Source organism: Ziziphus jujuba, chromosome 5 (assembly GCF_031755915.1).
Source record: "Ziziphus jujuba cultivar Dongzao chromosome 5, ASM3175591v1".
Lineage (NCBI taxonomy): Eukaryota > Viridiplantae > Streptophyta > Magnoliopsida > Rosales > Rhamnaceae > Ziziphus > Ziziphus jujuba.
This window is the reverse complement of record NC_083383.1, coordinates 6,735,231-6,759,133: the sequence shown is the minus strand read 5'-3', so window position 1 is coordinate 6,759,133 and position 23,903 is coordinate 6,735,231. Positions and strand designations below refer to the sequence as shown.

General features: G+C 33.9%; 2 protein-coding genes and 1 pseudogene across 2 annotated transcripts; 2 read left to right on the top strand and 1 right to left on the bottom strand.

The window, feature by feature from the left end:
- Window positions 1-1,046: 1,046 nt before the first annotated feature.
- LOC107420154 (glutamate receptor 2.8) lies at window positions 1,047-6,504 on the top strand. Its single transcript, XM_016029043.4, has 5 exons — window positions 1,047-1,423; window positions 3,391-4,730; window positions 4,845-5,157; window positions 5,245-5,639; window positions 5,764-6,504. The coding sequence occupies exons 1-5, from the start codon at window positions 1,135-1,137 to the stop codon at window positions 6,244-6,246; spliced, it is 2,820 nt and encodes a 939-aa protein (XP_015884529.3). The 5' UTR covers window positions 1,047-1,134; the 3' UTR covers window positions 6,247-6,504.
- A 351-nt stretch (window positions 6,505-6,855) lies between these two features.
- On the bottom strand, window positions 6,856-13,911 carry LOC107420093 (histidine kinase 5). The gene is made up of 13 exons (XM_016028959.4): window positions 13,287-13,911; window positions 11,436-12,307; window positions 11,252-11,308; window positions 10,781-11,008; window positions 10,598-10,691; window positions 10,293-10,499; window positions 10,013-10,143; window positions 9,661-9,710; window positions 9,147-9,499; window positions 8,883-8,986; window positions 7,708-8,502; window positions 7,438-7,617; window positions 6,856-7,339 (listed from the first exon to the last, which is right to left on the bottom strand). The coding sequence occupies exons 2-13, from the start codon at window positions 12,171-12,173 to the stop codon at window positions 7,217-7,219; spliced, it is 3,060 nt and encodes a 1,019-aa protein (XP_015884445.3). The 5' UTR covers window positions 12,174-12,307; window positions 13,287-13,911; the 3' UTR covers window positions 6,856-7,216.
- A 7,051-nt stretch (window positions 13,912-20,962) lies between these two features.
- Window positions 20,963-23,645, top strand: LOC107420022 (protein WHAT'S THIS FACTOR 1 homolog, chloroplastic-like; annotated as a pseudogene).
- Window positions 23,646-23,903: the final 258 nt, after the last annotated feature.

Genomic DNA, 23,903 nt, shown 5'->3' with positions numbered 1-23,903 from the left:
ATTTGTCGTTGTTGTAAAAGGCGCATACCAGAATAGAGATTTGAGAATGTATAAAACAATTAAACAACGGCCTCCTAGTTCTTTTAGTTCTTTTATGACGCTGCCTACGGAATTTTTTCTTTTTTTCCTCATCAAATCATATGGATGAATATGGCAATGATGGAATTGATATTCTCTTTACCGAATCACATGAAATTGACCTAACTACAATGATATAAACATAAATTAAAAAATGATTTTTCACTAAACTTCTATTTTAATTTCTTTCATCCTTCAAAAACAAGTTGAAAAATCTATAATTTTTCAATTTATACGTTGATTTTCCAAATAGTTGAATAAAATATCTGCATGTGATCAAATTTCAGCAAAGTTCTGTAATCTCTGTTAATTTTGTGAAATTTCCGTGGAAAGTTTATAGAATTTTTCTGAAATTTTTCTTAATTTTTTTTAACTTTATTATATTTCCAAGTTCTTAAGATATAATGGACAATTTACCTTAAAATTTTAGTATTTACAAAATTCGTCTTCTTTTAGGACTAACATGCCATAGGTAATCTAAATTTTTTTATATAATTTAATATTGGAATTTAACTTAGATATCACGTTTGGTAAAGTTTGCTAATTGGCTTGGTGCATTCATATTCAATATTGCATATATTGCAATATATAATGTACCAACCAGGAATAATATTCCTCACGGACTCGCAGAATAACGCAACCAAAGAAATAAAAAGATAAAATGAAAATTGTGAAATTGAAGTTTGACTCAAAAAAAAAACAAAAGAAAATTGTTTTACATCCACATATATTTTATTCAACACATATTCTTTCACTTTCATAATTATTTCACTGTACATAAAGAGACATTTGTGTTGCCATTTTTCTCTCTCTTTTTTTTTTTTTTTTTTTATGAATTGCATGAGAAATTTCCTCGAACCATTGTAAGTGAGGCGGTTGCATGCCTCCCTTTTTGAAATCAAACGACGTTTTATACATTTAAGTTATTGACCAAATTAAAGAACACACAGTTTGTATATATATATATATATATATATATGCCTTCATTCATCCGGGGTATATTAATAAGGGTTGTCTTCCGACTCAATATACTGTTCCTCAAAATCGAATCTCAGCATGGCGAAGAAGAAGCCACCAGCAGAAGCATATGTTTTCCGACTGCTGGTTTCATTGATTGTGTGCATGAGGATTTTCTTGGCCACCGCGGAAAGCTCGACGACGACGAAAATTCAGATAAACATAGGTACGATCGTGAACTTGGATACATGGGTTGGGAAGGTTGGGTTGAGCTGCCTCAACATGGCCCTTTCTGACTTCCATAACTCCCATCCTCATTACAACACTAGACTTTTCCTCCATATCAACGACTCCAATACAAACGACGTCGTTCATTCAGCTGCTGCAGGTTTTTCTTTCTCTTCCCTTCCTTCCCTTCCTTCCCTCTCTCTCTTCACTCCTTTGAGATAATTAGCTCTAGGGTGTATGATCAACAACTCAATTAAGTATCAAAAAAAAAAAAAAAAAAGAAGCAAATTTTATTTTGTTTATTGCTTCATTTCTAGTTTTATATAGATTTTTAAATTTTGAAATGAACCTTTCTGACTTTATACTTCTTGTTTAAATTTTATTAAACAAGTAGTTTTTTTTTTGGGTAATAAAAAATCTAAGAACGTTGTATCAATAAAGAATCCACAGTTAATCCCTCGGAAATAATTCGTTGATTATGATAGGACACAGAATATTCAAATCCCAAGAAAAAAAAAAAATTTTAACAACAAATTATACCCCTTTTTTTATTTTTCTGTATAATAAGAAAAATTTATAAAAGCCTCTATGAAAGTCAATGAATTAATGTACCTTTTTTCTTGACACTTGACTTGGCTAAAAAAACCAAAAGAATATATATATATATATATATATATATATTTAAGAACAAGATAGTTTGGTATAGCTTTGAGAATTTAAATTTGTTTTTAACCATGTTTGAATAATTTTTAAAAGTTACTTCAACAATTTTAATAGAAACAATAATGAATGACTTTTTAAAAAATACTTTAAAAATAGAAAAAGTAGAAATAAAAACAATGGCAGAAGCACTTAAGTGGCTGGCAATGGCATGACTATTTCGGTGATGGCAATAAGTCCTTCACCGTTATTATTATTATTATTATTATTTTTTGTTTAAATAAATTTTATTTTATTTCGTTTTGCTTTTCTTTTTTTTTATTGAAAGAAATAAATTTTATTTTTAAAAAAAATAAAAAATGGGCATAGATTGTGATAAATTGACAATTTTGACGATAACTTGTTGGTGAATGATTGACAATTTGACGATTGATGCCAAAGAAATCTTCAAAGAAAGGACCTGAGGTCAACCATTAGCTATTAGTCGTCATTTTGGTAGATGGCCTATGTGGTGCTAAGACGGGCCCACAAGGATATTTCTAATAATCTCTTCTTTATGGATTTGAAAGGAGCGGTAGATTTCAAAGAAATTTATTGATTGTTTTGCGAACTCTATGCGGTCCTTTCAGGAATTCGAAGCAAATCAAGTACGAGTAAAATTTATGGTATGATGGCTGGATTTGAAAAAGTGCTAGTTTTATTCATATTTTTCTTTAAAAATTCTATTAAATTTATTAAAATTTAGAATTTTTAAAAATCTTTCAAAATCAAAATAATCAATGTTTATTTAAAGTTAGTTTTAATAAAATTCTAAACGAAAATTCTAAATTTTAATAGATTTTTTAAAATTTTATTTAAATTTAAATTAAATATTTATAAATTTATATATATTTTATTAAAATTTAAATTAAATATTTATTATTTTTTATTATTTTTTATATTTTTAATTTAAAAAAAAAACTGAATAACTTTTTAATAGAAACAATAATGAATGACCTTTTTTAAAAATACTGAATTGAATGCTATATTATTTTATTTTTATCACCGCTTTATAATGTGTGTTTGTGTGTAGATATATATATATATATATATATGCTAAATTATATCTACTTTATTTAATCAAAGATTAAGGGTTGAAGTTGAAATAGTTCTTATTTGAAAAAAGCCATCGATTAATTTTTTTATTTTCAGGATTAGACCCATATCCAATATTGGATATAAGACACCTGTGGTCAAAGTCTAAATATATATATATATATATATATACTTTCTAACCGTATAGATTGGGAATACGCCTGCCACGCTACTTCAATTTGGTTGAGACATAAATAGATCCTCTTTGATTAAAAAAAATAATAATAATAATAATCTTTCGAATTTACCAAGAAATGAGTTGAGTAGTGTTAATCTGATTGGAGTAAAATACATACATAAATATATAATAATGCACCTTCCTGTATAAAACAGCTCTGCACCTTATAAAGGATGTGGAAGTACAAGCGATCATCGGGCCACAGAGTTCAATGCAGGCAAACTTCGTAATCGATCTTGGAGATAAAGCAAAGGTTCCAGTTGTATCGTTTTCAGCTACAAGCCCTTCATTAGCCTCGCATAGAAGTTCCTACTTTTTCCAAGCAGCACAAAGCGACTCATATCAAGCCAAAGCCATTAGTGCTATACTTGAAGCTTTTGGATGGAGAGAAGCCGTGCCCATCTACGTCGACAACGACTTTGGCCGCGGACTAATGCCTTCCCTTGTCGACGCCTTGCAACAAGCAGGTGTCCGAATCCCCTACCGGAGTGCCATTCCTCCTGCAGCCACAGACGACCAAATTGATACAGAGCTCTACAAGTTGATGTCAATGCAGAGCAGAGTTTTCATATTGCACCTCTCGCCGACGGTTGGTTCTCACCTCGTTACCAAAGCAGCAGAGATTGGGATGATGAATGAAGGCTATGTTTGGATCATGACCAACAGTTTGACTGATCTATTGACTTCACCGAATGCATCAGCCATTAATTCAATGCAAGGTGTTGTTGGTATAAAGACTCATGTGCCCAAAACAGTAGAGCTGGAAAATTTCAGAGTTCGATGGAAGACGCAATTCTTGAAGGAAAATCCAACCATGGTCGATGATGCAGAACTTAACGTTTTTGGATTGTGGGCTTATGACGCTGTTTTTGCATTAGCCATGGCCGTCGAAAAGGTTGGAGGTAAAGGCTCTGGCTTTCGAAAGTTGAATGCTTCTAGCGGCTTGACAGATCTTGAAAATATTGGGGTCTCTGAAAATGGTCCGAAACTTAGGGAAGCATTGTCCACAACGAGATTTAGAGGGCTGGGTGGAGATTTCAGTTTTGTGAATCGGAAACTTCAATCGTCAACTTTCCAAATAGTGAATGTACATGGTCATGGAATGAGATCGATCGGATTTTGGACACCCAGTAATGGACTAACTAGAAAATGGAATTCCACAAGTACGTATTCAACTTCGAAGTCTAATTTAGGATCTATAATATGGCCTGGAGATACTACCTCTCAACCCGAAGGATATACGAAATATCCAACAACTATTGGGAAGAAACTGAGAATAGCGGTTACGATGAAAGATAATATTAGCTCGTTTGTTCAAGTGGTAAATGATTCAAGTAGGAGCAACCCTGAATTCACTGGTTTCTGTATAGAAGTCTTCAAAGCTGTAATGGATGCAATGCCATATCCTGTAATCTACGAGTTCATTCCCTTTTCAAAGCCCGATGGTAAACGGGCTGGCACTAACAACGAGTTGATCTATCAAGTTTATCTTGGGGTATTTAAACATAATCTCTTTTTCTTTTTGACAGTACTCATTTTCAACATAAAAAATCTATCTGACAGAAGTATTATATATTGGTGGATTAATTATAAGTACTTTCTTTGACAGAACTATGATGGGGCAGTGGGAGATATCACTATTATAGCCAACAGGTCCAATTATGTTGATTTTACATTGCCATATACAGATTCTGCGGTCACAATGATTGTGCCAACCAAAGGCATGAAAATGAAAAACGCTTGGGTGTTCTTGAAGCCTTTGACTTGGGACCTTTGGGTGACAACCGGTTGCTTTCTTGTTTTCATTGGATTTGTGGTCTGGGTTCTTGAGCATCGAAACAATGACGATTTCCGCGGTCCTCCTTCGCATCAGATTGGAATCAGTTTCTCGTTCGCCTTGTCCACCACCATGCTCGTTCATCGTAAATTTTCTCAACCTTTACTCGATATAACCCCACCATAAGGTTGCCATGAATCTGTATTAATTAGCGAATTATATGAATTCACAGGTGAAAGAATTCTGAGCAACTTGGCAAGGTTTGTAGTGATCATTTGGTGTTTTGTGGCTACCATATTGACGCAAAGTTACACAGCCAGTTTGACATCACTCTTAACAGTTGAACAACTCCGACCCAGTTTTACTGATGTGAATGAACTTTTAAAGAATGGGGAAAAAGTTGGGTACCCAAAATACTCTTTTGTTGGAAGAATGATAGAAGGGTTGAAGTTCAAGCAAGAAAACCTTAAGGAATATAATTCCTTGCAACACTTGGAACAACTTTTTGCAAATGATGAAATTTCTGCTGCTTTTGATGAAAACCCTTACCTCGAGCTATTCGTTGCTCAACATTGCCCCAACTTTACATTGGTTGGACCAAGTTATAAGACTAATGGGTTTGGTTTTGTAAGATTTCTCACCCTCCATACACAAATATATATATATATATATATATATATGTAATATGCATGAATAAATGTATATGTTCATGTGATGGATCCATTTCTTTTTTTTGATTAATGACTTGCAGGTCTTCCCAAGAGGTTCTCCGTTAGTGGGTGATGTCTCAAGGGCAATCCTAAAAATGATCGAAGGGAAGAAAATGAAGGAAATTGAAGATGCCTGGTTTGTGAAAAACAGTTGTTCAACCACTAAGGATTCCTTCAGTCTTGGGCTTAATAATTTCTGGGGTTTATTCCTTATTGCCGGGATTGCTTCTTTGTCAGCTCTTATAATATGTGCGGCTATTTTTCTTTACAAGCATAGGCAAATCTTGATGCATTTCGATTCAGAACTCTCAATATGTGGAAAAATTCGATTCATGTTCAAAATCTTTGATGAGAAAGACCTTAGCTCCCACGCTTTCAAAAAGACTAGTGAGCTTCAAGACAGAAGAAATAGGAGTTTAGATGGTAATATTCATCTTCATGATCAGGCTATGGATGTGATTGAAGCCTCACAGAACACCGACTGTTCGCCAAGCCCATCTAATTGTACAAACCAGTCAGTTTAGGCTAGGAACAGCTTCCAAAATTGATTGTGGCTAGCAGAATCGAACGACCAGGGACCTCCCGACATAATATATACCAAATGTTTCGAATATTAATAATATTATCCCAAATCCAGAAATACCAGGAAATCTTTACTTGTAGTTATGCCCATGAGAGAAACAGCGTACTATGAAAATGACGCAGTACTTGTAATATATGTATTCACAATGTGTGAGTTGTGTGAAAACCAATCTCTCTCTCTCTCTCTCTCTCTCACACACACACACACACTCTTATATATATATATACATATTTATATTATACATGCATATACGTGGAATATATACGACAACATTCTTCTCGTAAACCACATAAAAGCACATGCCAGGACTAGTTGTTGAAACCCTTAAGCGTAAGCATCATTCCATCGAGAATTTTATGAATAGAGATATGAGAATGTATAAAACAATTAAACAACGGCCTCCCACCTTACAATCGATTTATATATGAAAATGGCCAAAAAGGATAAACATTAATGGAATGGCTTGGATATTGTAACAAAAGAAATGCCTCTCAGTGAAAAAAAATTAGAAAAATATATATTTTATTTATGATGTGAGCCTGAGGGACTATATGAATGATAAACAGTATAATGCCAATTCTCAGAAGAAAAATTATTAAGAATACTACTTTATACAGTTAAGTCACCTTCGCTACCTGCATTTTAACAGTGCACTTCATGTTCTGTTTTGTTTTCATGTCCTAACACCTAACTAGACTACAGAGGCTCATCCAATCCAAGGACTAACAAATATATGTAGAAGATCTTGAAGAGGGACAAAAAAATAACTCGTACGTAGATCTGTACAATTCATAACCAAATGCTAATGACCGAGCAGAGCATGATACACTGGTTACAAAACTTTCCTAACATGCTATTTTTTTTTTTTTTTTTTTCTCATTTTGTACACAAGCAAAAATTTACAAGAGAAATCAAGACAAATATTGTTCCAGACATTGTTTTAAATTTTGGAAAGTTACAGGCTTTGACACAAATGAATCCATACCATTTGCATAACACTCGTCTGCGCTTTCCGACAATGTGTTTGCTGTCATCTGAAAAATTTACACTAATTCATTAGCAAAATTGATACATCAAAGCTGGCACAGGTAATGGTGTTGTTAATATGAAATATTAGATTGAAAGTGCTCACTGCAATAATGGGGATCCTCTTTTTTGAACTCTTATAAGCCTGACCATTTTGTAATGCATCTGAAGAAAGCTCAGATGCCTCAACTCCAGCCTTCTCTGCAGCATCCCAGCTGCCAGTTTCCTCAAAGGACCGAATTAGTCTCGTAGCTTGAAGGCCATCCATAACCGGCATGCACACATCCTACAGATTATAAATAGTCCATTATTAACATGATATTCAAATCCTGTGCTGAATTGGAACTTAAAAAACTTATGGGAATTAAGAGATTACCATCAGAACTAGATTGTAAGTACATCGCTGAACTGCTCGCACAGCTTCAACTCCATTATTCACAACATCTATGCTGTGACCTAACTGCTTCATCATTGATTGTGTCACCATAACATTGATCTTGCTGTCCTCCACAAGAAGAATCTTAGGTTTTAGTGTTGAATTTGATACTTCTGAACTGCTTTTCGAATTACACTGGGAGCTTGAGACAGACTTCTCCTGCCTCATACATTTTCCTTGGGGTTCACTTAAATTTGTTGCTACATCCATTTCACTGCTTGCCTCCACATGATTAGTTGGACCTGTAACGGGATTTTGGATTTGACCATTAGTGTCAATGGCTCTACAAGCTGCTTTTTCCTCATCAGGATCCAAACTTTGTCGTAGTGGATCTTTTGAATCAGATAATGCCTCTGCAGTATTAGATGCAGAACAAGCATTCTCAAGCGAAGTTGTCTCTTTTGATCTGACATCACTAGAAGGAAATGAGTAAGAGTTCTCTGAAAACCCATTTAGTTTATGTGAGCCAGTATAGCCAATATTATGTGGTAATAGTTTTTGGGTCCGGCTGGATCCATTAGACGTGAATAGAGAACCCAAAGTGCGCGGTTTGAATTGGAAAAAACTCTCAGTTGTATCATCAGATGCAGCATCATGATCAGCCATATCTGTGAGCTCATCAGGATCATCAGAATGATCGCACGTGTCTGAAACCTTGTAAGGTAATATGAATGTAAACGTAGATCCACATTTTACTTTGCTAGACACAGTGAGACACCATCCCATTAGCTCAACCTACTCCAAAAAGACAGATAATTTAGGAGACTGGTATAAGAGAATGGTTTCATTAATCTACATTAAATTGATTGTTTGTGAAACCAAACAAGAACAAAGTCCAATTAGTCATTTTTTCAAGTTTTCAGTATAAACATTCCATGAAATTATAAGCAAAAGGAAAAAACATATTTACCTGCCATGTAACTAGACTAATTGGCTGTTTACACTAATTGAACTCAACAACTAAGTGCATAGCATGATTTACTTGCAAGGCATGTTACATGCATTAATATAGATAAACAATGCTTTTAATCTCCACTACTGATTACTGCCCAAAAGACATGGAAATATAGAGAAATGCAAACCAAATATAATTATTAATGGAAAGAAGACTTTACCAGTTGTTTGCAAATTGCCAGTCCTAAACCTGTGCCACCATATTTTCGAGCATGATCGGCACTAACTTGCATGTATCTTTTAAACAAAGTAGGCAGAGCATTTTCTGATAACATTCAAGCATGTGTTAAACAACTTCTAGCAGTAGAAATTAACTCACGTAACAATCAGCTAAGCAAAAAACTAATTGTGAGAAGCAAGGAAAAAAAATATAGATTGCAGTTACATGTAACTGGTCCAAGTCAGATATGATTCTTAAAGCATACCTGGTATTCCAATTCCAGTGTCATACACATCACAGCATATCCACACTGTTGTTTCAGGTGAATAAGGTTGCTCATCCGTATCTCCACTCACTGATGCCTCACTCTTAACTGGTGTTCTGGATTCAACATTAAGTGATTGATCTTGGTGAGCACTATCTCCATTACCATGAAGAACTTTCTGATCATTGTTAGTTTGAGATGTCTGTTTCTCCTCTTTTAGTCCATTTTGTGATACTGTTGATTGATCAGAATTCAAATTTTGTTTGCATCCGTTTTCTTTTGCCCAGGATGGATTTGATATCACATATACTTTTATCCCAACCTTCCCTTCATGTGTAAACTTGATCGCATTGCTGCATATTAGGTGCAGAGACTACTGAGTTGGTAAATGCAGTAGGAAAGAATGAAAACTTAGTACCATCCAATGAAGTGCACAAACTAATATTTTAAGTGTCATGGAATAATGAATATACTGATATCCATGTAAATCTCAAGCAAGAAAATTTAGTAGTACCTGATCAAGTTGGTGAGAATTTGTCGAATCCTTAGAACATCTCCGATTACCTGAAATTATGCAATTAACATTACTGCAAAGCTTCATATACACTCTGGAAACAAATAATTTTACTGCAAATATGTTTCTTTGGTGTCTATTTCTGTCTCTATCTGTCAATGCGTGAGTGTGTCTGTATACCTTTGCGTCAGTGTCTTTAGTGCAACTGTGTATAAAATAGTAATCAGTTCAGCACAACAAGAGTCTGCTATAGACAGAACATCCTACCACTGAAGGTGTTTAATCTTTCAAGTTAAGCACAAGTAGCATGCGGGAAAACATGAATCACACATATCATATTATTAACTCTTACTTCCACAGGAACATCATCCGCTACATGTCCTTCCAAGGTTAGAATTTTCTGTAGAGATGCTGCAGCAGTCTGGAGTACATGCTTTACTACTTCTCTTGGTCGGAATTTTGTAGCTTCTAACTTCATAACTCCTATGGTGGAAGAGGAAATTTAAGAATATCAGCATCAATATATGAAGAGATCAACTAAAAGTCCTCACACAACAGATAGCCATTGAAAGGTCAAGGATATATACAAACATTCTAAAATGAAACCATCAGAAAAGGGATGATTCTCAGACCTGACTCAACCTTTGAAAGGTCAAGGATGTCATTTATGAGTTGAAGGACTAAATCTCCTGAAGATAGCATGACCTCTAATAGTTGACGCTGCTCCTTGTCAAGCTTCGTGGTGGAAAGAATCTCAGCCATGCTTACAACCCCAGAAAGTGGAGATCTTATTTCATGAGACATGGTTGCCAGCATTTGCTTTGCCCGCATGGTCTCCTCTGCAGGAGTATTAAAAGGCAAGATAGAGTAAAACGATGCCCTAGAAGCCAATTAAAGCAACATACATAACTATAAAGATGCCACCAAGAAATTGAACCTGTTATATGAATTGTTTTGTTAAGTTCTGTTTCTTTGGCTTTTTGAACAGCTATCTCCTCACGAAGCTTTGCCATCTTTTCTCTTTTCCTCACCTGTTATACAATAAGAACATCGATATCCATTCACAATCACAATAATAGTATTATTCTGATGACCCAAAAGAAAAAGGAAAATTATGTACCTGGTCAGTTACATCCATCCCCATATAATTTATACCAATTGTCTCCCCCGACTTGCTAAAGACTGGTTCCACATATATCAAAAATGTCTTTGAGCCAAATAACTCTGTCTCAAAAGTTATCTCTCGCTTTGCAGGTAATCCCTTTTCCAGAACTTCTTTTTTGAAGTCTTGAGATTCCTTGACACCAGCTCCTGTAAAAATTTCGACATCTGTTCTTCCTATGATGTCCTGACACAGTAAAGTAAAACTGAAGGTATTAAGTGCCTCTTACTGCAAATGATGCTTCCAGAAGATGAGGGGAGAAAAACAAAAAAGAAGTTACGAAAAGGAGATAGAACTCTAAAAGTTATAGAAAGGCACTCTGACTTCAGGCCAAGACTATATACAGAAGGCTTAACTAGCAAAAAGTCAATAAGATTACACAGCAATCTCATCAAACCTTGAATAATAACTTCAGTGGTAACTAATTACCTCCTCTTGCAAACTTGGGAAGTGATTGTAGATAAAGCGATAGCGCAACTCTTTGTCCTGGAAAAGAAGGTTCCCAGAGAATTAGTGGCTAAGCGTCAAGAGCTAGGAAAACTTTACAGAACTATGAGAATTTGCAGAAATAAGAGTAATAGGGATTTCCATTATTACATCTGATAGCAGTTACCTGATGACCAATAACAACAGGTGCATTTTGAAGTACAAAATGTAAGAAATTATCTGCTCTCTTCAAAATCTGGGAAAGTTCTTCCACTGGTGAGGATTGCCTTTCAAGATTTTTAATGCTTTCCTCTAACTTTTCTAAGAGCATATGCTCTCTCTGCACACTTGCCTCCAACAATTTCTCCAAGTGCAAGGCTCGCTGCTTCCAGTACACAACAGTATCGTATTCGGCTTCTATTTCAACCCTCTTATTCTGAACAACAACATCATTTTTAATCCGAGGAACATCTGGCCATATGTCATAAACTTCATCCAGAATAGAAATTGGACGTTTATCACCTCCATATGTTTCTTCCTCAAATCGATGCTCCTCCAATATCTCCAATTTCTTGAGCTCAACTTCCTGTCTTTGTCTGCTTAGAATGTCAAGTTCTTCTTTGAGAAGGCGTACAGCATTTGCCTGCTTATACTCCCAGTGTTTTACAAGGTATGCCAGCTGAGAGGAACCTTTGTCAGTATAATTAGTTAGCTCTAAAAGACGCTTAAAATCAACTATTGTTGGTTCCTCTATGATTGTGACCTCCTCCAACATATCTTGATCCCGTCCTGGCTTTTCAACGTTAAACTGTTTTCCAGCATTATTTCCAATATCTTCAGGCCACATTGAAGGGAGGAATTCCACATCCATTTCCATTTCCATTTCCATTTCTTGAATTTGATCGGTAACCATCTCGCAAACCATGGAAATTCACTGAATAATATCATTCAATTAAAGCGTCCACGACACACACTCATCAAAATACTACAACTATGTGCTTCAACAGCAAGTCTATGCGTTTCAGTCATCTGAAAGTAGTTCCATGCTACAGTTATTACCTGACAAATAAGGCAATATGAGTTAGCCTTAACAAAACACTATGCTGAATTTGTCGTCCACTCTCAAAAACCTGTTCCAGATCAGTTCAATTTCTGAATACCAATGAAAACATGAGTTGTTGAATTATATCTGAAGAACATAAACAAAAATCATAGAACAACTATCTATGGAAAATGGACTCGAAATTATTTGAAGCTGCAAAGGGAGATTGCAACACTGAGACCACAAGAAATTTTGCCGACTTGACACTATTTGAAAAGAAAGGTAAGTCCAATTTTACAGAATATCATGATTATACCAAGAATTCTTTGTCTCGAATAGACACCTTAATTGACTTTCTAACAGTGCATATATGGATTAATACCAACATCACGTACGGAAAACCTGTTTGTAAACTAACACTGCCAAAATTGTAGAAAGTAAAATATGCAGAAAATGATCGAAATTCTATATATGACCAACAAGCTAAGACAATGACATGATATGATGTAGCTATCGTTCATCAGGAAAAATTTTCTCAGAAAATATCAAAGTTAAATGAAAAACTCTTTACAATTTATATAAAAAATAAAAATAAAAAAAAGTCAAAAAATTATGCCATTTCATTTTCCTAATATAATTCCTAGACTACTTTTAGTTAATTAATTCTGATAAAAAAACGTGTAGAAATCAACAAATTCACACTCCTAATAGCAGAATCAAAATCAAATTAATTTCACACCTCCAAAGAGACCCAAAAAAGAAAAAGGAAAAAAGCAGAACCGGATCCGAAACAAAACCCGAATTGGACGCAATGAAGCCATGATCCATCAATATAAGCATGATTAAAATTTCAATTTCCACAGTAGACCTGATGGCGCAGCGCAAATTACAAAGCTTAACCATAACAAAATTGAAGCTAAAAAAAAAAAAAAAAAAGGTAACAATCAAGTTAAAACCATGCAGCAAATAAAAAAGCCTAAAGAACCGAAAGCTAACCTTTACGGATTGTATCGAAATTAAAACCAGAAGACGAAAGAAGCGCCAATGGAGAAGAAGATGAAGAAGAATTGAGGCAGAGAATAGTTAAAGGGCTTTTCACTGTAGATCTGAGGAGGAATCTGTTATTTCAACTATTCAGTCAAAAGCTTTCAATGATATTGAATTAGTATGTGGCGCTGTTTGAGAGTGAGAGAGAGAGAGAGAGAGAGAGAAGAAGAAGTAGATAGAAGAGAGAGAAGAGGAGAGCATGTGAGGTAAAAGATAAACAAAAAACAAATGTTGGAGAGAAGAGAAGCCCGAGAAGCCATGTGCATTTGGAGGTCAAAAATATTAGAGAATTCTTGGCCTTTTTCAGATGCTCAAAGTAAAAACTAAAAAAAAATTGTCTTTATATTTTAAAAATGTTGGTGGATTTTTCTTTTTCTCTCTGTGTTTGTTTTTTGAGGTTACATTCAGAGTTCCTTTTGCAAAATCTCAGGCTTATACGATCTCTTTGCTCATCTCTGTCATCTTCATGTTTTTCTTCCTTCTTCTGTGGTTTTTTCCTGGTTTTCTCTCTCCACAAGAAAATATATATAAATATATATATATATATATATTTTTTTTTTTTCTCAGAAGCAATAAAAATAAAAGCAATGGAAATTCTTAGAGAGAGAAAGAGAGACAGATAGGAGGAGAGTCCTTTGCGAGTAGGAGTTTTTAAATGGGGAAGAAGTTGCTGTTGTTCCCCGCCCTTTCCTAGGTGACGTGTTGAGACGGCGTCTGGTGGTCACGCTCCTGTGGTGAAATGTTTGGTTGATGGTTTTCAGGATGTTTTATGTTACTCTCTCTTGTGGATTAGTAGTATGTGCATGCCCTTCTTTTGTTTTAGAAAAGTATAGAAACCCAAAATATTTAATAAAGAGAGCGCTTAAATATGAATATGATTGGATTAACATTTTTTTAACCAATCTGTCACTTCTTAACATAATTGGATTGATTTCTTCAAAAATAAAATAAAATAAAAACATGATTGGGTCAATTAAATTTAAAGTCTATAAACAAGTTTTATATCATGTAATTTTTATTATAATTGATGTATTTTATCAACCACATGCTTAATACATATCTTTTACAAAATAATGTAATCACTACAACAATATTAAAAATATTACATCACATTATAAGATATATATATATATATATAATTTTATTTTTATTTTTGTTTTATATATAGGAAGTTTACATGTATGTGTGTGTGTGTGTGTTTCAATTAATCAAAACTCCAGAGGAAGCATTATACTACTTGTTATTGTTTTAAAAGAATCATCTTCATCAGCAAGTTAATTAAAAAACTATATCTTATTCTTTCATGAATTATAAATTAATGAAATGCATATGCTGGGTCTAATGGATGACAATGGATGAATTTTCCTCAACTATATATGCGCTGTGAGTGGATTACTTAAAACAAAGAAAAAACAAGTACATATATAATTAACTCATAAGCACTTTCTAATCACGTTGTAGATTCCACGATGGGGCAGTTCTGTTGTTATAAAACAAAAGTCTTTTGTTTTTTTTTTTTTTTTTTAAAAAAAAAAATAGTACCTTTTTGTTACCTTTAATCAAAGCAAAAGTGAAATACATATAAAAGGTATAAATAATTTATGTCAACCCCAACAAAATTAATAGAATTAGTTGGACGGACATGGGGGTGTGATATATTGGTCTGCTCCATGGAACCAATTGTTTTTGTCTTTAAAAGAAATGGAGTGTTAATTAGTTTATGCAGCTTAACAACTAAGCCTTGTTCTCCACTTCCTCTGCCTGCCACTTCAACATTTTGTATATACCAAATTCCCATGAGAGTTTGATCAAACTTGGTCCACTCCTTCTCGTGCCACGTCATTCTTAAATCCACTTGTCAAAATGCTAGCGGCAAAACTTGGAAGATTGATTAGATTTTACATGCTCCCCATCCTGCTTTTCTTTTAAAGGCCTCAGCACATTAACTCAGCATAATACACACACACACACACACACACACACACACACACTGAAAATTTGATGGAACATGAAATCTAAATAATATTATTACCGATTATCATTATTATTTGAGTTATTCCAACGAAGAAAAAGCTCATATATAAAGGTGAGACCCTGTTATTAATATTTTTAATATTTCTTTCAACTATAACATGCAACATATTTTATTATGTGCAACGTCGCAAAATATCATAATAAAGCATAATCAATAAATTAAATTACCATTATGTATAATTGTAACATTTTATGTTTTTTTTTTAATTATTTTTTTCCACAACTTTATTTTAATCATATAGTCCCAAAAAAAAATGTATATATTACAAATGGATTTCAAGTATCGAATTCCCCTCCTCTCCCTCTCCCCCCCAACACACACACACACACGATATGTGGAGATTTGGTGCTTGTATATTTTTAGGTTAAAAAAGAAAATGTAAATTTCAATATTAAATAAATATATAAAAATTAATTGATCCATCACGTTAATTCATCTTATAATTACTCGGTCTATTTTTTAGTTAAAATGGTGTGTGTGTCTGTGTGTATATATATATATATATATATTTGTCCTTTTGTTTATAGAAACGTGGATATATATATACATATATATTGTAACTTTGTAAGTAATATATCTTATAATGCGACGTTGATTGTGGATCCTCAATGTCCAGCATATTGGAAGTTATCATGAGGACTAAGAATGGTGCAATGACAATGCTTAAATTAATTAACAAAGTCCAACAAATTAAATAAAAGTTTAATTCGCTGAATTGTTGGAGCTGAGGCCGTGCCATGGAGATGGAGTATGTTACTTCCACTGACGTCTGATCCAACTTGCTTTGAACCCAAGTGTCTGCGGTCCAATTTAAGACTAGATTTTCTAATACTAAAAATAGTCTGACCCTCGCAAAATTATCAATATATACATATAACTAAAATTAAAATGTCTTGAAATTATATAACAATTCTAATGGCGTCAAACTTAATTAAATTTTGTTAATGTTGTACTAGATACATTGGTGTAATGGTTGAAAAATGAAAACAACAAAGATTCAAATGTACATTCTATACGCATTAAGTAAAAACAAAATCATTTTTTTTTTTAAAGAAAAAACAAAACCGATTGAGTGTCGATGATGATGGCCAACACGTTGGTTGAATGTTTTTGCATATATAATAATTAATTACAGAGAAAAATATTGTTTGAGAGACGACTTTTATCAGAATTAAATAATTCGTTAATTAACAATACCAACTTGGTTCTCAAATCCTCAATTAACATATCATTAATTGGAAGTTCTTAATTAGCTAACTGCGCCTTTAAGTAAAACCCTCTCTCCTTTGCTTGTAATTGTAAATAACTCTCAAAGAAGGATAAATCTAACTTCCCTATTTAAAAACATTGACATAAAGGAAATAAAAATTCATGCTCAAAAAATAGTACTGAAGATTGAGTAATTAATTTGAAATACTGAAAATTACAGGAGACAGCTTCCCTAACACACGGATTAAATAAATCAAATTTTTTTTGGTTAATGTGTGTGATACAGTCCCTTTCACTTAGTTTATGAAAGCTACGTTTTATTTGGTACTTGTTTATTTTATTATGTGGGATCGATGATTATAGAAAAGTACAGAAAACTAGACCCAATGAGTACCAGAGACATTAAACTATTTGTGGATTTAAGTTAATAAAAAGATGCATGGTATTTAAATAGGGAATTGTATTTTTCAAACCCTTTTTGGCTTGGTGTGTGATCTGTACCCATTGGGGGTCATTTTCCTCTGAATTTATGTAATTGGGATTGCCAAAGGATTTGAGCTCATCCTGCTTCGTTTTCACTAATTTAACTCATCGTTTATTTTTATTTATTTCAATATTCACGGTTTATTTTAGTTTTGCGCTAACCCCAACATGCAATCCATCATAAAATATAATCTTGGTTTTCAGGTTTAACCATTGTTTTGTGCCACCTGTCCCACAAAATTGGTCGGTTAAGACCTTATGTATATGCTCGCGTCGAAGTCCCGCACATGCATGATGCACCGACCTGTTTGGTTACAAGGAAAACCCCTTTTTCCTGATGATGGACGACGATTTTTCACCAACTATTGAAACACATTTTTATATGATCCCCATGTTCACCCAAGATTTTTTGAGTGAAAATATTAAAGTAACTCTCTCTCTCTCTCTATATATATATGTGTGTGTTTCTTGGTAAGATCTAAAAATTACATGAAATTTTAAATATTGATGAGATAGAATTAAAATATTTGAAAATATAAAGAAAGATTTTAACTTCTATATTTAAAATTACAATTGATATTTTGTTATATATGGAAAAGGAGATCTGTTTGTTTGCAACAAGAAATAAAAAGTTTTTTTTTTGGGCAAATAAAAAGAAATATAAGAATTTTAAATTATTTATAATATTTTTTTCCTTTTTTTTGATATTTTAAATTTACAATCTTTCAAATTTCTAAAGCATTCTAATTTAACAAAAAAATATAAAGATGATAAGGTAAATAACTTACCAACAAAGTTATTTTTACTTAATGAGAAGGCTGATAAGGCAACAATTATACAGCTTGAATTGTAAAAATGTAAATAGTTCAATGGAAGATTTTGTAAAATGCTTCTAGTCTTTCACTTTAAAATATTTTCACTAAAAATAGCTTATGTATTGCATGCATGGTAAATTTATAATCCATTTGAATCCAAAGTTTTTTTTTTTTTAATTGTCAATAGATTTGAATAAACACCCACTGGAAGGTTTTGATGCAGAGTTGAGAGAGAAAGACAGAGAGTGAGAGAGAGCATATGTACAATGTATAATAGAAGGACGACGATGATGATGATGATGATGATAAGGATGAACAACAGCAGCAGCCAACAGATGGGCTTGCGTTGGGTGGGTGGCCCACATTGTTTGCCTCGCACAGCGGCGTCCACTTTTATGGACAGCTAGCCTAGCTAGCTATTCCATTATCCCTCAATCATATTAATAATAACCAACTACTTGCCAAACAAACCTTGCGTTGTGCAGATGCATCATTTTTATTTATTTTCCCCCTTTTTTTTTTTCCAAATTTTATATCCTAAAATGTCGTGGTGCTAACGGGTCCATCGTAATTGGGAGGGCCCATTTTGCTTCAGATATATAATATATTCCGTTGCAGTGAGAGGCATGGGGTGGGGTCCATATCCAGTGTAGGTCAACGATTCCGAAGTTTGGGGTGTGCAATTTTTTATTTATTTATTTTTTTTTTCAAACGTGTCGAAGGAGAAAAATGCTCATTAACTGTCCCAACCCAGAAGAAAGAAGAAATTTGGTACTCATACTTCTTGTTGTGATATATGATGCTTTTCAAATACTCCCAGAGTTTATTGTGCACGCGGTGGAAAGTGGAAACTTTGTTTTTATTAAAAAAAAAAAAGAAAAAAAAAAGGGAATTTCAAGCATATAATTTAAACATTAGGAATCCAATAATTGAGTAATGTTTTCTTTTTTGGGGAATTAATGATTTTTTGAGAGGTTGTTGATTAATAGTTTTCTAAAACTTTTTGAAACCTTATACCAGTCTGTCCTAATTGATTGAATATGATGATGGATTAAATTGTATAATACTGATCATGATGAATCCCTTCAGTTATAAATATTGGGTCCACGTGTCGAAATAATTCAATATAATAAGATTTCTAATCACTATGGAAACAAAAAAAAAAAAAAAGAAACAAAAGAAAAGACTGTTCTAAATCTGTCAACCGCATCGAATAAAAGATGTCTTTTTTTTTTTTTTGTAATTTATTTTTTTCGATACAAAAGATCTGTCTTTCAAAAAGAAAGTTTTTGCCAATTACCACCACAAATGTTATATATAAGACGTAATATTGATACTAATTCATTCACAAGTGATCAGTTGGACCTCCAAATATGTCACAGGGTCCGATGAGCATTGATTATCTATCTTTGTTTCTGTACCAAAAAAGAATGTGGATCATAATTGATCTCATGCAAAGGAAAAAGAAAACCAAATTAGGAAGTAATTATGAAATCCGTACAGTAAACTAAACAAAAAATGAATCACACCTAATCATCTAAGGGACCTCCAAAAATACTTTTAGGCAATTTAGGTGGAAACCAAATCTATATACGAAGACATAAAACGAACACAATCCACAAACAGCGGAGACATATATCCCAATGACCCCAAACATACTTTGGATGTCACTTATATATATATATATATATATTTTGTGGCACACACTGATTTAGATTTTAGACAACTTCCAGACAAAATGGCCTAAACCCCCTTCTAGGCCTACTATTTGAGATCTTTTCTCATATTATGATTTAACAAAATGGATGATGATGAATTTATTCAAGCTTCTGAATTAATCACCATATATGTCGAGCGGATAAAGTAAGCACCACTCCGGGTTTTCTTGCTTAATACCCCACTTGGTGAGTAAATTCATTGGCATTAGTAAAATGCAGGTCATTGTCGATTCAAATGGAATCAGTGATTTTGGGTTTTCCAAGGCCAAATGGTAAAGTTGTTTGGCAAACAGATTTTCCTAATGATGAGAGCACTAGTGCCCCTATATAGATCACTCTTTGAAGGATAGCCTTTTTTTGTTAAAGGAGAAATAATTTTTTTTTTTTTTCTTTTTTTGAACCATATGCTATTCCAACTAATCCATTCATTTCTTAATGGATGAACCTGTTAAACGAGAGAGAGACAGAAAAGAGAGACAGATAGAGACAGAGAGTAGAGAGTAGAGAGTAGAGAGTAGAGAGAGAGGTCCCCTATATAGAATCCAAAGGGATAATTAGTTTAGTAGCATAAAGAAATGTAGAGAATGGAGCACTACAAAATAAAAAATAAAATGAAACAAAAAAGTATGAGGAAAAAGGGTATGAATCTTCATGTTCTTTCCATCTGTTTGGTTCCTTCACCCTTTTCATATGAAGCACTGCTAATCAAGTAAACAAAATATCAAATAAAAAATCAAAAGAAAGTTGCACAATTTAAGGTATCATGTAGATTTAGTACTCTCTCCTAGACTCCTATATTATTATTATTATTTTTTTTTTAAATTTTTTATGTTGCATAATTGCATTACCATTTTTATAGAATGTTGGATTAGTAGTGGTTAATATTGGGCCTCCTAGTTCTATAATAGCTTCGAATGCGTTGTTGTTCTGCTTTCTGGCCTAAAGCCCGTTGCTCTTAGTTGGAAACTCAATTGTTGTGATGCATCTTGAGCCTGTTAATATGCCCAGCAACAGCACTGACTATTACACACTCAAATTTCTGTAACAGCGTGTGAATTGTTATGAAAACAAATAACTGAGGCCAAATATAAATATATCAAACATTTTTGGACCATTTAAAAGTTAAAAAAGCGTTCCAAATACAAAGTTTTAATATTTTACTGTAATCGGCTATTCTCCTTAATGTATATGGAAAATTTTTGGACCACCATATGTAATTTGAGGACTTGAAAGTAAATGGGATAATTGGCATGCTTCTTTTTCTAGAAAATGGGTTTATATGATAGATGGCTCATCTATACAAACTCAACATTTCCTATACAGGTTCTGATTAATGAAAGTGATAAAGGTTGTTTCGGCTCGAGAAAACAGAGAAAAGAAAAAAGGATATTATAGTGAAACAAACAGATGCATACAGGTCAACGTTACCGATCACAGGCCTTGAAAGTCCAAGCTTTAAGTGGGCCTAAGGTTTTCAGGTTGGGTTGATGTGTCGTTGGCAGTAGAATTTGGGACCACGGCCTCCAAGTACTTTGAGGTGGACAAAAACTTTGGGGGAGGAGACATCAATGCCGGGCTCGCTTATGGAGGATTCGGTACGCGTCGTCTGCCAAATGGAGCTCTCGCTGCAAAGTCGTTCGATACTGGTAAAATCCTTTTTTTTTTTTTCTTTTTTTTTTTTCTCCCTACTGGTTCTTGAATTTGATTGCGGAATTCTTATCTTATTCAGTTTTCATATGCCATTAATCTTCATGTGTATTTGGTGCTTTACATTTTGGGAAATTTTAAAAAAAGGCATTCTGATTTGCATATTCAGTTGCACATTGGCACTTGATTCGTACTTGGTGTGCATTTCATGGGTTACCTTATTTGAGTGTTTTGCTCTTGCAATCATTGTGGTGTTTTGGAGATATTCTGATCAAGCTTTAATTTTTTTTGAGTTTTACGTTCTGCATTGACGTTTTTATACAGGTATTGTAAAACTGTGTCTCCTTATCTTGGCGTGGGACTGGCTAGTGTTTGGCTCAAAATGTAGCTTTGTTCATGTTTGGGTATATTTATCTCCTTCAATGGAAATTTTGTTGAAAATTTGAAGAATTGCAAATTTTGCCCGTTTAATAAATTACGTTTTTTCCCCATGTATTGGAAAATTCTATTGAAAATTTTAATTCATTATTAGATTTTTGACAGACATATTCTTTACACTTCATTGTAGTCTGAGCAACTTAATAAGATATTTGAGCTTTGCGGATCACCCAATGAGAACAACTGGCCTTATGTTTCCAAGAATCCTTGGTATAACAATTGCAAGCCAACAAGACCAATGAAGAGACAGTAGTCATGATTGGACTAAGTTTGATGTTTGAACTGATCTTGTAGCATGTAAAGGTTGTTCTTCGGAAGCTAAGCTAACAATTTGGCCTGAGTTTATGGACCAGAAGGTGGCGTTTTTCTACTCAATGTTTTCATGCCATTTGTTTTATCTTTTGGTCCCTTTTCCACTTGATAGCTTGAAAAAACGAGTTTGGATTTTTACATTCAGATACGAATCAGTATCCCAATTGAACTAGTATTCTCTGAATGCTGATCAGCATTACCCATTTTGAGTTAACAATGTCCGCTAACATGTTTGTGAGAAGAAACTGGTCGAGAGAAGCTTAACCTGGGTGGTGGTCACGGACTGATGATGATTCATGACCACCAGTAAAAGGGTACAGGACAGGAGCAAAATGAAGAGGGTTCATGAAATTGGAATTGTTACAGAGAAGTGGAAGATTGCCTCAAAAGTACTCTTCTTGATGGAAATTCTGAAGAAAGAACCAGAAATGATTATTTCATTTAGGTCACTGGAACAGTATCGGAGGCAGATAAATCTCCCTAAACCCCATAAGGTCTCTTATTTCATTAGGAAATCACCTAAATTGTTCGAGTTGTATAAGGATCACAGGGCGGTTTTATGGTGCGGGATGACAAAGCTGGCTGAGGATCTGGTGGAAGAAGAGGAGAGGATTCTTGAGGAGAACAAGGATAATGTTGCTGAATATGTTACCCGGTCTTAATGATGTCAGTTGATAAATTGCTTCCTTTGGATAAGATTCCCCATTTTAGGAGAGATTTCTGCCTGCCAGTTGATTTTCGTACTAGTTGGGTTCACAAGTATCCCCAACACTTTAAGGTGGTGAAAATGAGGATGAGACTGAGTATTTGAAGCTTGTTAATTGGAATCTTACTTGGGCTATAACAGAGGTGGAGAAGAGAATAATCGGGATAACTGAGTCCCCCGCTCATGCCTCGGGATTGCTTTCTCTTCCTTTTCTTTTGTAGTTTTCTCCCAAAAGCGTGTAGATATGGAGAAAAAATCGAGCACTTTGAGAAAAGGTGCTATTGGTCTTCTTATGCAGATGCCAGAGGACTGAAAGCTGGTTCACTAGAATTTGACGAGAGGGCTGTAGCTGTAATGCATGAACTGCTTAGCTTTATCATTGAGAAGAGATTGGTCACTGACCATCTCACTCACTTTCGAAGGGAATTTGTGATGCCCCAAAAGCTTATGAGACTTCTTCTAAAGCATATTGGCATTTTTTATGTCTCAGAGAGGTGGAAGAGGTTTAGTGTCTTCGTGGCAGAAGCATATGAAGGTTAAGAGCTGATCGGGAATGCCGTTTAGTTCCATGGAAGGAAAATATCCAGAGCCTTTATAGGTTACAGAAGAAGAAATTTGAAAACTTCCACTGATATGTAAGACATGGAAGTTAATGCTTTGCAAACGAGAGTGATTCCGAGAATGAGAGTATTTCTTTTCAACTTGAGCAAGAGGAAGATTTAAGTTGTTTAGATGATGGTTTACCCATAGACAATGTGGAAATGGAGATTGAATAGGTTTCCAATGCATACAAGGATGTTGAAACATCTTAAGGCTAAAAATCTTATAATATACAAATTGATTTGTGAGAGTGAGATCCCCCAAATGCTTCTAAATGAGCTGTCTTAGGCTCATATTATAATGTTAAGACTTCATTTATTTGGAAATAAAATATTTTCAATGAGAAGAAATTCTTTAGGCATGAAAAGGAATATATTTCCCAAATTCTTACTTCTTCTTTTTTTTCCTCCTTTTTATTTGCTTTTATTCTTTGAGAAAAAGGTATGAAGTCCAAAGTGTCCGACAATAAAGCAAATGCTTATTATAATCCAACCTCGTTAAGAAAAGAATAAAAAAGTACATGATGGCTATCCGTGTAATTATAATGAATAAATTTCGAACCAATCAATCAGTTCGTTCAAATAAAAGAAAAATGAAAAATTC

What these genes read in the sequence shown, in the direction of transcription:
- LOC107420154 (XM_016029043.4), top strand. Translation starts at nt 1,135, where the DNA reads ATGGCGAAGAAGAAGCCACCAGCAGAAGCATATGTTTTCCGACTGCTG. An exon ending in TCTATCAAGTTTATCTTGGG is followed by an intron (nt 4,731 to 4,844) that starts GTATTTAAACAT and finishes TTTCTTTGACAG; the next exon opens with AACTATGATGGGGCAGTGGG. An exon ending in AGACTAATGGGTTTGGTTTT is followed by an intron (nt 5,640 to 5,763) that starts GTAAGATTTCTC and finishes AATGACTTGCAG; the next exon opens with GTCTTCCCAAGAGGTTCTCC.
- LOC107420093 (XM_016028959.4), bottom strand. Translation starts at nt 12,173, where the DNA reads ATGGTTTGCGAGATGGTTACCGATCAAATTCAAGAAATGGAAATGGAA. An exon ending in CAAAACAATTCATATAACAG is followed by an intron (nt 10,500 to 10,597) that starts GTTCAATTTCTT and finishes ATACTCCTGCAG; the next exon opens with AGGAGACCATGCGGGCAAAG. An exon ending in CTTACAATCTAGTTCTGATG is followed by an intron (nt 7,618 to 7,707) that starts GTAATCTCTTAA and finishes TATAATCTGTAG; the next exon opens with GATGTGTGCATGCCGGTTAT.